The sequence below is a fragment of the Cavia porcellus genome, unplaced genomic scaffold (genome assembly GCF_034190915.1).
Source record: "Cavia porcellus strain 051 isolate PalLab524CR breed Dunkin Hartley unplaced genomic scaffold, mCavPor4.1 scaffold_23, whole genome shotgun sequence".
NCBI lineage: Eukaryota > Metazoa > Chordata > Mammalia > Rodentia > Caviidae > Cavia > Cavia porcellus.
The window spans coordinates 45,924,853-45,937,497 of record NW_026947506.1 but is presented as its reverse complement, the minus strand read 5'-3'; the positions used below and the strand labels follow the sequence as shown (position 1 = coordinate 45,937,497).

At 37.2% G+C, this 12,645-nt stretch overlaps 2 protein-coding genes across 4 annotated transcripts in view; one reads left to right on the top strand and one right to left on the bottom strand.

Annotated features, from left to right (window-relative positions):
* Positions 1-3,992, bottom strand: part of Spmip7 (sperm microtubule inner protein 7) — a 38,363-nt gene extending 34,371 nt beyond the window's left edge. The window contains exon 1 of the mRNA XM_003463470.4: positions 1,424-3,992. Coding sequence (XP_003463518.2) covers positions 1,424-1,982 — 559 coding nt within the window. The 5' untranslated portion in view covers positions 1,983-3,992. The remainder of the gene's footprint in view (positions 1-1,423) is intronic.
* A 230-nt stretch (positions 3,993-4,222) lies between these two features.
* Positions 4,223-12,645, top strand: part of Zpbp (zona pellucida binding protein) — an 82,474-nt gene continuing 74,051 nt past the window's right edge. For all 3 annotated transcript variants that reach the window (XM_063234337.1, XM_063234336.1, XM_063234338.1), the window contains exons 1-3: positions 4,223-4,351; positions 5,912-5,992; positions 11,963-12,088. In XM_063234337.1, coding sequence (XP_063090407.1) covers positions 4,228-4,351; positions 5,912-5,992; positions 11,963-12,088 — 331 coding nt within the window. In that variant the 5' untranslated portion in view covers positions 4,223-4,227. The remainder of the gene's footprint in view (positions 4,352-5,911; positions 5,993-11,962; positions 12,089-12,645) is intronic.

The window sequence follows — 12,645 nt, the reverse complement described above, 5'->3', positions numbered from 1 at the left end:
ACCAAATTGGGTACACTAGGTGAAATGGACCAATTACTACAAACACAGTTATCAAAACTGACTCATTAAGAAACAGAAACTATGAACTAACCCATAACTACGTAAGGAGAGTGAATCCATAATAAAGATCATGAAACCCCAAAAATCTCAACAAATAAAAGTCAACGAGCAGACAGTTTCACTGGAGAGTTCTACCAAAACTTAGAGATTTGAACACCAATATTCCTCACACTGTTTCAAAGCAAATTGAAGTGGATGCTTCAAACTCATTCTGTGAGACCAGCATTACCCTAATACTGAAATCAGAAAAATAAACAACAAAAAATATTCCAAACATTCCTTATGAATACTCATGCAAGAGTCTTGAACAAAATACTATAAAAGTGTTTAATAGCACAGTGAAGGGGTAGTAAACCATGGCCAGGGAATGCAAGGAGGTAACATCATTAGGTTTGCTGGGAATATAAAATGCCATGGTCCCGTGTGCTTCAAATCGCATGTTTTCACCTGCATTGTCTTATCTATGATTGGGCACTGAAGTGGAGTTGGGGACGGCAGTGCCCTCTCTCATATGACAGCCAACCAGGCACCTTCGGCCGTGTCACTTGGTCTTTTCCTTTGCACAGACTCAGATGTAATCTGTTCTCACTCCCTGCCTGTCAAACACAATTTTACAGGGGAAACTGTCTCTGTGGTTTCCCTCTGGAGGATGTCTCAACACTCGGGCCCAGGCACACGGCTGAACAGGAGAGAGTTCACAGTCAGTTAAGGTTCTGCAGATGCCACAAAGGATCATCACCCCTGAGGCTAGGACTGTGGTACGTTTGCGCAGGGCTTGCTTCTCTTCAACTCCTGTTATTAGTGGACCTCCACAATTACTTTCACCTCTTTTCTGAATTCATTTTAGCACCTGCAACCTCATAACCACCAGAAGATTTTGTTTCCAAGGGAGAGATACCGAAAAAGAAATGTGCTACAGTTGTCAAGGTGATACATAAATCCTCTTGTAGTGAAATAAGTCTGCAGGTCTACAATAATGTTATTTATGTTATGGTCACTTAACCTAAAAATCATCTTTTATTTAAGCTAAATTTTGCTTTACAGTAGACTTATGTACCATATCATTCTATGATTTTCTTAAAATGTGTAATATAAAAATAATACCTTATTTTATGCTAATTTTACTGCAAAAAATCTAATTTTTTTTTGAGATGGGATCTTGCTATAGAGATCAGGCTGGCCATTAAGGAGCACAGATTGGCCTCGAACTCACCATGATCCTCCTGTCTCAGCCTCCTAAGTGCTGGGATTATAGGCATGTGCCAGCATGCCTAGACCAAAAAAAACCTCTAATTTTGATAGCCATGCCCTCCTCCCTCATTGGAGTATTTAAGACACATAAGGGCCACACTTCCTTATTTACCTCCAAGTCTTGCTCTGATGGAAATGTCAAGTACTTTCCTGGAATTCCATCTTCTGTCCTGTTGCAGCTCTTGTAACAGTATTGTTTGCCTTTTGATTGTTGATTGAAAGCCTGTGTCTGGTCTAGGAACTCTGTGTTGAGGTTTCACATCATTGAAACTCCCCAGGTTGGGTATAGCTCTGCCAATGCCAGGTTTTAAGTCCGCATCACCACCAGGACTCATGAGGCTTGAACAAGGGTCCCCCAAGGGTGTATCATCCCGAAGTGGAGATAATGCGTAATTTGGGCCAAACGGAGGTGGATAAGGGTGATGCAAGTGATAGTCTGGCAGTACCGACGGGGGATAAGGATGAAACTTAAGAAAAGCAGGGTTGCCTTTCTTCTCAAATCTGCCAAAGTCATGTCTGTCCTCAACCCCTTTCACAAAAGGCATGTTCATTTTTCTTAAGAGATCACAGTAGCGTGGGTAATCCCTGTTCTCAACCGTCTTCTTTCCTGAAAAGATGAACCTCTCAGGTATACTTATCTTTCCAGATTTGTACTGCATTTCCATGTCCATGGCCTTTCTCTTTGTAATTTTCGAGGTCGGTAAATTATGTTGCTCTGATACTTGTTTGCTCTTTAACTATCACTATACAAACTCCTGTATTTCTAACAATTGAAGACCAAAGCTAATGTAGCATTAAATTATTGATTCAGCTTTCTAAAATATTGGTAAAGTAGTATTTTTTAAGATAAAAAGTTTTTTTTTGAACCACCAAAGGAAAGATAAGAGCAGCAACAGAACAGAAAAAGAAAACCAGAACTCTTGTTGCTTGGCAACAGCTAGAACTCTAATGCACAAAACTCAACATGTACATCATAATGCAACTCTAAGGAAAAACAAAAACCAATCTTTGCAGGAACAATTCCAATATATTTTTATCTCCTATACTCAATAAAACTATGCTATTTATTTGAAATAGGATAGTAGATATCTTATGGGTAGAATGGTACTCAATCAAGGAGCAGTTACCTAGTGACAATATATTTTTAAACAACAGATATGTGATTACAATGAAGTATTTAGCTGAAACATTTATCTAAATTTTAAGCTTAAGCACACTGCAAAAATAAACATGCATTATACTAAAATTAAGTTGATCTGTCTAATTGTTAGCAACTCAGAAATTATGATAAAAGGCAAAGTTAATTTGCACATTCTAAATCATTCATATTTTAATACTATTATGATGTCCAGAATGAGCAATTAGCATTTTAAAATTATTTTAGGCAACTGCGAAGATTATCAGTTGCTAGCCCATATTAAAAGATCTCATCTAAATGACTGACATAGCAGTTCAAACTTATTTTCAAATAATTTTATCTTGCCTAAAAATGGCTACAAAAAATTCCAAACATTAGAACACAGGGATAAAAACTCACATGCTTAATGAAGCAACTGTATAAATCATGCAAAACTCTAGAAGGGCCAGATACATGTAAGTCAAGCCCACTGTAAGACAGCAAAAATTTAAGATGGGTAAAATAAAATGACTATGTCCCACCTAAAATCATTGATAATGAGATGTATTAATAACTGATGAGATGTACTAATGATGAGATGTACTAAGGGAGGGTGTGTTAGACAGTTTAGATGCGTGTTTGAAATCCTTGATGACACAGTATATCCATAATATGCATAACATAACCAGTGAATGTCTAAGTCTACTCAGAATCACTCATTTCACATAGAAGGTGATCACAGATTTCTTGGTAGGCATAGTCTTTACTTGCTCAAACTGCCATGTTTGATTTTCATATACCCAGTGTATATGATTTTTGTCTATCCTAAATATAAAGCAATCCCTTGCAGAGACAGGGAAGGAGACAGGTATTACTCTTTCCACTATTTCTAGATCTTCACTTTTTCCCTAGAAATGCCTCTTCGGTTGATAGGGGCTTTTGTATTTTTCTTTCTTCTGAATTTAGGTGGTGAAAGATGGTTTTCCAGAATGGGCACTGCATGAAATCAGTTCTTTCTGTGGTCCTATTCTCCATTCTTCCATTAAGTTTCTGTTGGGTGGGACTAAAAGCACTACCTTTAATTGCCAAAAGGTGTGCACTACCATTGTCTTCCAGCAAGCACCACACTCTACTGATATTACCAGACCCAGACAAACTCTGAGTGCTGTGTATGACTCACAAATTCTATTTGTTGCTTGGAATTGGATCCCAAAGCCTGCAAGTATGCAATCAGTTTATATAAAAAGGGTCTTCCCAGACTGGACATGGTGGTACATGCTTGTACTCAAACACTCTGGGAGGCTGAGGCAGGAGTATAGTAAGTTCAACTACAGCCCCACAACCTAGGTGATTTAGCAAAAGTTTATATCACAATTCAATCAATCAATGGGCTTGGTTCTGATAGAAAATAAGAAAAAAATCTTCGTTCAGTCCGCAAATGTCTCTCAAAGTTAAAGACACCGTCTTGGGGTCCTGGTTTCCCCTTCTGGTTGCAGTCTCTACCCTGGTCATTTGTACTGTGCCGTATTCCCTTAGGAGCAACGTGGCTGGTCCAAGTCCCACCGACCGTGCAGCGTTAGATAGGACCGCCCGCACTTCCCCGCCTTTGGGCTTCAGGCGCACACGCCAGCGCCCTTCCGGCCTAGTTTCCTGCGGAAGTGCAGGCGCTTCCGGCGGAAACGCTGGCGCGTTTCCGGTCCCCTCTTCCGGCCGGCCGCCCTGTAACTTCCGGCGTTGGGTGGGCGCGCGCCCCGTAACGACCTTCCTTTCTGAGGGTCGGCAGGCGGCTGCGGCGTGGCATGGGAGCCTCGGCCCCCCGCCGGGCGTGGCGGGGCTGGCGGCGGGCCCGGGCCGCGGGCTGGCCGCTCTCCCGGGCCACCATCCTCCTCTTCTCCGCCTTCTTGGTGCCCGTGCCCTCCTCAGGTGAGGGGCGGAGCCGCGCTGCGGCCGCGGCTGCCGCCTGACAACTATTTCCGGTGTCAGGGCCCCTTGGTTCCTGCAAGGGAGCGTTGCGTCCTCTGCTACCCAGCAAGCAAGCCTGCAAAGCTAGGGATGTACACCTGGCACAGATCGCGCGAACGACCCCGATGGAGCTTTAAATTTAATGTGCTTTCTAAATTCCTTAAGGAAGTTCATGGGCCGTTGGCTATGTTGGTATTGCAGTGGATTCTACGTGGATGTATTGAGTATTTCCCAAGGAATAGACTTCCGAGTGCATTAAAGTATCGGCGGTAGTGGAGCTCCCTCTATTGGTTGTCGACGTAAAATGCAGGATTCATTTGGAGTTTTAATTTTGACATCTGAATTATTTATGACATGAAAAATGTCTGAAGAAAGAAGGAAAAGTTCAGGCCAACTGTTGTCTCACTAGAAAGTTGTTTTTCTGCTTCATAACTCCTCTAAGAATATAAATGTAAAAGGAATGTGGCAGTAACCACGGGTTGAGAAAGAAATGCAAAAGTTATGGTTACGGGCCTTTAGTTGTCCTGTTAGAGAAAGATGCTTTGAAATACGGTTCATGGCCTTGTACTTAGGAATGATGGAGTATGTTTCTGTTTTGAAAGCTTAGTTTGCTTTCTGTTGATCCATTGACAAGAGTTATGAGAAGTAGGCAAGCAGCCAATGGGTTAACATGGAAACTACGAATAGTAAAGGCCAGATACTTACATGGCACGTTGCAGCCTACACAGTATTACACTCAGTTCCTACAGTGATTCTGTAAGTCCAATTTTGCAAATAAGGAAATAACAGATTCTGCAGTTTAAAGTGATTTTCCTAAAACCAACTTAAGGCAGAACTTGGATTAAATTCAGGCTGTCTGGCTTCAGACCCTTTCCATTGTACTTTACTTTTGTGCTGTAAAGATTATTTAGGTATAATGCTTACAGTATTGCATTTTTATACAGCCTCTTTTCTCATTTGCTGTTCATATATCATGCCTACTGTATCTGCTTATTCAACTATGAAGACTATCAGGATGTATCTCACAATTATTATATAATAGTTGCTAGGCACAAGATACACTGTTGGATGTTGTTGCATGTACATTTACAAACACTGCTTCCATCAGTAGAATTTAGAATCTTGTGAGGAAATTACATACGTGCATAAATAACTATATGCAAAGTATAATAAGTGTTGTAAGAGAACTACTGGTGATGTACCATATGGGGTGAAAAGTGGCAAACAGGAGGTTTGAAGGGGGAGCATTTGTGGTTTCAGTCTTGGATTTAAAAGTGTGTTCTGTGGTGCTATCGAAAAAGCCTCAGGTGAGATGTTAATAATAGAAAGAAACAATGGGTAGATAAGATTCATTAGGCTGTATGAAGGGAAGTACATTTGGAAACCTGAAATCAGACGTCAGAGGAATTTGGATTATGGTTTTTCCCCTTGAGGGAAGATAAAATGTATTATGATACAATAGTATTTTTAATATGTTGAAGTATATAGTGAGGCAAAGTGTTAATCATTTATTTTACACAGATGAATATTTGATTCGATTGCCAAGAGGTTTTCGCATTTCTCAGGATCCGGTGAAAATAGTGGGATCAGCACATTTTCCAGGTACTCATAAATAGATTTTCAGTAATTTAAAAAAATGTTACTAGCATTCATTGAACTTTTAATAGTCTTATCCAAAATGGTTAATGTCCCTCAGTTTTTCTAGTCCCATAAGGTCCTTTTCCTTCTGCAGAAGTGAAATAAAATGTTTATATATTTAGATTCACTAAGGTCTAATTCTGTATGCTATAACTAGTTACATGTGTGAAAATAAGTATTTCTAAAAGTTATCTAAAAGGTACCTATATTTGCTTATTATAATACTAGTTACCATTAATATGGTAATATGGGCAGCTTAATTATGCTAAAATGTTTTTTCAAATAAGATATACGTATTATAAAGCTTTCGGATTTATAAAATTTATAATAGTTATATGAGATGCAAGTGAAGTATTGTTTACATGTATTGCGATATTCATTTGCCAAAATATTTCTCCTTTAATGTATATAATTAAGCTGTTGTTTTGTGCATTGACAAGTTTGAACAGCTGTCACTATGGTTTCATATTTTCATCACCATCAAAAGACACACTGTACTCATTTATCAGTCCTTCTGCAGTCTGTGGAAGCTCCTAATCTCTTGCCTTTTTGTTACTATTTACCTGTTTGGTGTATAAGTGAAATTGTCTACTGTGTGGCCTTGTGAATCTGCGTCATTTCACAGAGTGTAATGTTTTTGAGCTTCGTCCATGCCATAGGTGATATAAGAAATTATTCCTCTTTATGGCTGAGTATCTTCTGTTGTATGTGAATGTGTGTTTTCGCTTCTCTTGTTTACAGAGGAGAATTACTGGGTAATGTGTTAATTGTACATTTAATATTTTGAGGAACAGCCAAGCCACTCTTCAAAGTGGTTACACTAACTTGCTTTCACATCAGCAATATGTAGGGGTTCAGGTGTCCCTACCTCTGCATCGCCTCTTGTTATTTTCATCTGCTTTTTAAGTTACGATGTGTGTGAAGTGGTATTTAATTGGTTTGAGGGTGTTTTTCTAATAACTCTTCATGTGTATCTTGGCTGTATGAGTAGTTTATTTGGGGAGATGCCTGTTTCTTCATTGGGTGTTGTTCCTGCTGAGTTGTACAGTTCTGTATATATTCTGGTTAGTAGACTTTTATTACATAAACAGTTGTCAGTTTTTTTCCCATTCTTGGATTATTATTTTTGACTTTTTAATCTAGCTTTTGCAAAATGCATTTTGAACCTTCATAAAGCCTAATTTCTGTTTTTTTCTAATGCTTCCATCAAAGAAATTATTTCCTAATAAGTAGTCACAAGGTTTTATTCTTTTGTTTTCTGATAATTGTGTTTTTGATATTTCATGTAGATGTTTTGATTCATTTTGATAATTTTTATTACGATGTAAGATAGAGATCAAACTCAGTTTTTAGCATGTGGTTATCTAGTTGTTCTAGCATTACATCTTTAAGAGAGTATTTTATGTTTGTTACATTGTCTTGTCAACTTATTAAAATAGCTATAGTTGTATAGGTTTATTACAGGTTTTACATTTTATTTTGTTCATCTGTAATATGCCTGTCCTGATCCTAGCACTTTTGGATTTTGTTGCTTTACAATAAGTTTTGAAATCATTAAGTGTAAATATTTCAAATTTGATTATTTCAAGATTCTTCTGGCTACTTTTTGTCCATTATAATATGATATTCATTATATGACCAAACTACCAGTTTCTGCAAAAATATATATTGGGATTTATCAAGCTTTGAATTTTTTGTTTAATTTTTGATACTTTAACAATCTTTTTTTATAAATTTTTTTTTTTGTATTTTTACCAGTACCAGGGATCGAACTCAGGACCACAGGCTAGCAAGGCAGGTGCTTATGCCATTGAGCTAAATCCCCAGCCCCAACTTTAACAATCTTAAGTCTTCAAATCCATGAATGTGAAATGCTTTTCCATTTATTTAAATCTACTTTAATTTCCCTTCCTGATGATTTTTTTACTTTACAGTGTACAAGTTGTATATTTCTTTGGTTCAATTTAATTTTAAATATTCTATTTTTGATCCTTTTGTAAATAGAATGATTTTACTTACTTTTAGGATTGTTCATTGCCAGTTTACAGACATACAGTTGGTGTTCTTGTATTGATGTCATAACAATCTTCCACTTTCCTGAATTCATCTATTACTTCTATTTTGAGAGAGATGTTTTAGGGTTTTCAGTATACATGACCATAGTACCTGCAGATAAAGATGGTTATATTTCTTCTGTTCAGTATTTTTTTTTTTTTTTTGCTTGCCAAGTGCCTCAGCTACAACTTCCAGTTCAGTACTCATAAAATCAGATATCTTTGTCTTGCTTTTGATCTTGGGGAAGGGAAAGGTTTAGGTTTTTACCAGTAAGTATGTTAATAGTTTTGAGTTTTGATAGATAATAAAGTACCCTCAATCTGTTTGAGAGAGTTCCAGTCTGTTCCTAGTTTGCTCAATGATTTTATTGTGAAAGGAAGTTGAATTTTATCACAAGCTTTTTCTGCATCTATGGAGATGATATATTATTATCTTTTATTTGAGTTATTTTTGTATTTGAATCTACCCTTGCATTTGGGATGAATCTCAGTTAGCTATGATGTGAAATGCCTTTTGATGGTACTGGATTTTGTTGCTATTGTTTGGAGAATTTTTATGTCTATTCATGCAAGGAAGTCTATAGTTTTCTTTCGATTTCTTTGATTTTGGTTTTAGGCAATACTGGTTTCACAGAAAATGTTGGAATGCCCTTCTCTTCTACTTTTTCAAAGAGTTTATGAAAGACTCTTGGAAGACTTTCAGTGAATCCATCTGATGCTGCATTTTTCTTTATGGAAGTTTTAAATGCTATTTATTTTAGATATTTTCAGAATTTTCAATTTATTGTGGCTTTAATGAGAAATAAACTGTCAATTGCGTGTCTTGTGTCTGTGATTAGTTTGCTGCTCTCTGTTAGTTTTATGGTGCTTTTTTTGTTTACAGATTGATACCTATAAACAGTCTTTGTTGACATCTAGCTGTGAATCTCTTCAATCTTTATTCTATGTAGTGTTTATTGAGCTTGGATTTCTAGTTTCTTTTTTAATCCAGCTTGAGAAGTTTTTCTCATGATTTCTTCAAATGTTCTGTGTCCCTCTCTGCTGTTACTGGGACTGTCTTTGTACATGTGCCTGTATACGTTTATTTGCCTCGGGTTTCTGCAGTCTGTTCATTTATCTGTAGTCATTTCTTCCTGTTTTTCAGACAAGGTAATCCCAAGATGACTTATCTTTAAATTCAGTGATTTCTTCTACCATGGCATTGATTCTTTCTACTGAATTTTTCATTTCAGCTATTATATTTTTGTATAGCTTCCTGGGTTCATTTTTACAGTTTTAGCTCTACTTGATATTCTCTTTGAAGAGATGCCTTCTGCTCTTAAGTACTTTGCCTCCTCGGCTCATATTTATAATAGCCAATTCAGTGTGTTTATCCGTAAGCACAGAATTTGATCTTTCTTGGGATATATTTCAATTCACAGCTCTTTTTAAAATGCATATGACTATGTTTCTTTTTGCATATTGTATTTTTAATTTGAAAACCTGAAATGTTAAATAATGTATATTAATTCTGTAAATATAATTCTTCATTTTCAGAATAAGATGCCGATTTTATTTGTTTGAGACTTCTATGAACTAGTTTGGTAAATTATGCCGTGTGTGTCAAGTGTAGCCACTGAAGTCACTGTGCAGTTTCATTAGCCTAACACATAAGCAGAAGTTTCGTTAAACGCCAGGCACCATTTAATCCATGGTACTTCGCTGAGCAGCTCTGTGCTTGCTGGGGTGCACCTTCATCTTACCCAGGCAGCTGGGGACTCTGTCTCACCACTGAAGTTATGTTCTGCAGAACTTGTGTCAGGAAAGTACGAGGACCTAAGGCCTCCTGGCATGTCTGGAGTGCGCATTCTGTGCTGGCCACTTATATGATTCTGTGCTTGGTGGCGGCTGCCTATTTTCCAGAGATTGTGTCAGAACTTCAAAGTCTTTGTGGCTGTGTCATGCGTTAGCATTTTTTCTCTTGGGGGTTTTGGTTAACTTACTGTTTTCTGTACCTATTACCCACTGTAACAGGAGCTCATAGAGTAAGGGTAAAACAACCTTGCAAGTGGGATCTTTCAAAAACATTCCTATCAGGCACAGTGGTGCATGCCTATAAGGAGGCACTCAGGAGGTTGAGGTAAAAGGATTGCCATGAATTCAAGGCCAACCTGGACTACATTTTGAATTTAAGACCGGCCTGAACTACACAGCGAGATCTTGTTTCAAAAAACAAAAACAAAAACAAAAACAACCATAATCCCTGATACTTACTGGGAAGGTATAATAAATTCAGTTTGTGGGGAGGAGTTTTGAAGTCACTGCCACCATGACTGCCCTTCCGGTGGCTGCCACACTGCTGGTTCCCACTTTAATGTCAGGGTCGTCTTCAGGGCTATTGCAAAACTGAGGTTGTAGTGATGGCTGGTGATGGGAATTGTGCACAGTACATGCTGCTAGGTTTCTGTTATTATGAAGTAGTCCTTTATTGCTGCTATAAAAGGCATGAAAGCCAGGATGTTACCTAGCACTTGGAAGGCTGAGGCAGTGGGGTCGTCACAAGTTTGAGGCCAGCCTGTGCTTCATATTAAGTTCAAGCCCAGCCTCAACTACACAGTGAGACCCTGTCTCAAAACAAAACAAACCAAGCCAAAACAAAACAAACCATAGACTGAATGACTTAAATAACAGCAATGTGTCAGAACCTTCCCATAGTTTTACTGGCTAGAAGCCCACAGTGAAGATATTGGCAGCACTGGCTCTTTTGAGGGTTTGGAGGAAGGATCCAAAGATGATTAGCTAAATAGCATTAGCAATTTGATTTACTCTAGGAAATCAACCTGTTGATGTCAAGGATTCAATTAAATATTCATTAAAATCACTGCAATTAGATAAAATTTGTTAAGGTTCAATGTCAATTTATAACAAATGAAGAATAGAGAGACTTTCAAAGCCTGTGGAAAAGGGTGTGTGGGGGCTATGTGTGAGAACATGTGTGTTTGTGTGTTCAGTAAACATTTGTGTTGTGGTGAAACTTTAGGTGTTTAAAAAGAATAAAAATACATTGCATATAGGTACAAATTTCCTATAATGAACATGATCATTGTGCATATCACAATTTAAAAAACTTTAGAGGCAGTCTCTTTAAAGGTAAGGACAATTGTGATTCTGAAAAACAATTTTTATTTTATTGGATCACAAAAATCTTTCCATTTGGCAAGTCACTGAACAGTTGGCATGCAGTCTCTGAAAGGTTATTAGAGACTTTTCTAAAAACTTACTGATGGGTAAGCTTGAAACAATTTAATTTTTACTGTATTCCTTTTGACTTCCTAAATAATATTATTCCTGCTCATCATGATTCTTTACATTTTAAAGTGGGTCAGAATGCTTACTGTTTAAAATCAAAGCAATATGTTGACTTTTTAAGCCCTTATTTTAATTCAGAACATTGTGCTATATTCTTGTGAATCATATGTTATTTTCTAATCTATATGACTTATACTAAGCTTTGTCTATAATAAAAATGTTGGCAAAACAGATGCAGTATAGATATAGAATTATCTTAATATTACCTTGGTACTCTGTCACTGAAATTATACTCTGAGAATACGCTGGAGTCCTGAATAAAAAGAACCAACACATTTTGTTCAAGTTGACCATGCACACATTCACACTCACACACACATGCACACATGCACATAAACTCACAGGTGAATAAAACACGGGGCATGTTTTTAAGGCTAGTTACCTAGGTGAAATGCAATTTAGATCTTAATGGGTTAATTAAATATTGATTCAAAGAAATTATGTAAGACCCTGTAAACCAGACTGTACAATTATAATAGGAGGAAGACGAAGCATAAAATGTTATTGGGACATCTTTATATTGCGTTTTCAGTGAGTGTCTATGTCATGCTCCATCAGCGGAGTCCACACGTGCTGTGTGTCGACCAGCAACTTCGAAATGCTGAACTGATAGACCCAGCATTCCAATGGCATGGACCAAAAGGAAAAATTATTTCAGGTAGGATTTTATTTCAGTTATATGGAAATAGGTCTGTCTTAATTATACTCAGTGAGGAAAATATTTGTATCCCATAATTTATCTATTTCTCAATTCTTTGTAATTTTCTGTAGGCGTTGTTTATACTAGTATAAATCATGTTATATTTTGCATTTATCTTTATTGAATATAAAAACATACTAGAAGACGGAACTGTATGGAGATGTCTCTAAACATCTCTAGTCCAGAAGCAGTTACCATTCAGGAAAAATTAGTGTCTGTATAACTGACTTGATTGGTATTTTCTCTTTTCACTCTCTTGTTTTAAAATATATAGCTTATTTCTATTGTAAATTTTAAATTTGATTAAATGGTAATTCATTTTTGCAGTGTACTTCATAAAGTGCAGATTCCCTTGGCTGGGCTTTATCCTTCCTAAAGTAGAGAGTAATGAGTTTTCATCCTGAAGACTGCAGTGAAGCACTGACTCATTTTCGCACTCCACAGAGGAAGCTTTTCCTTACCATGTTTTCCTCTTTGCTGCTGTTTTACTTTTTAATCCATATTCGTCTTTTGAA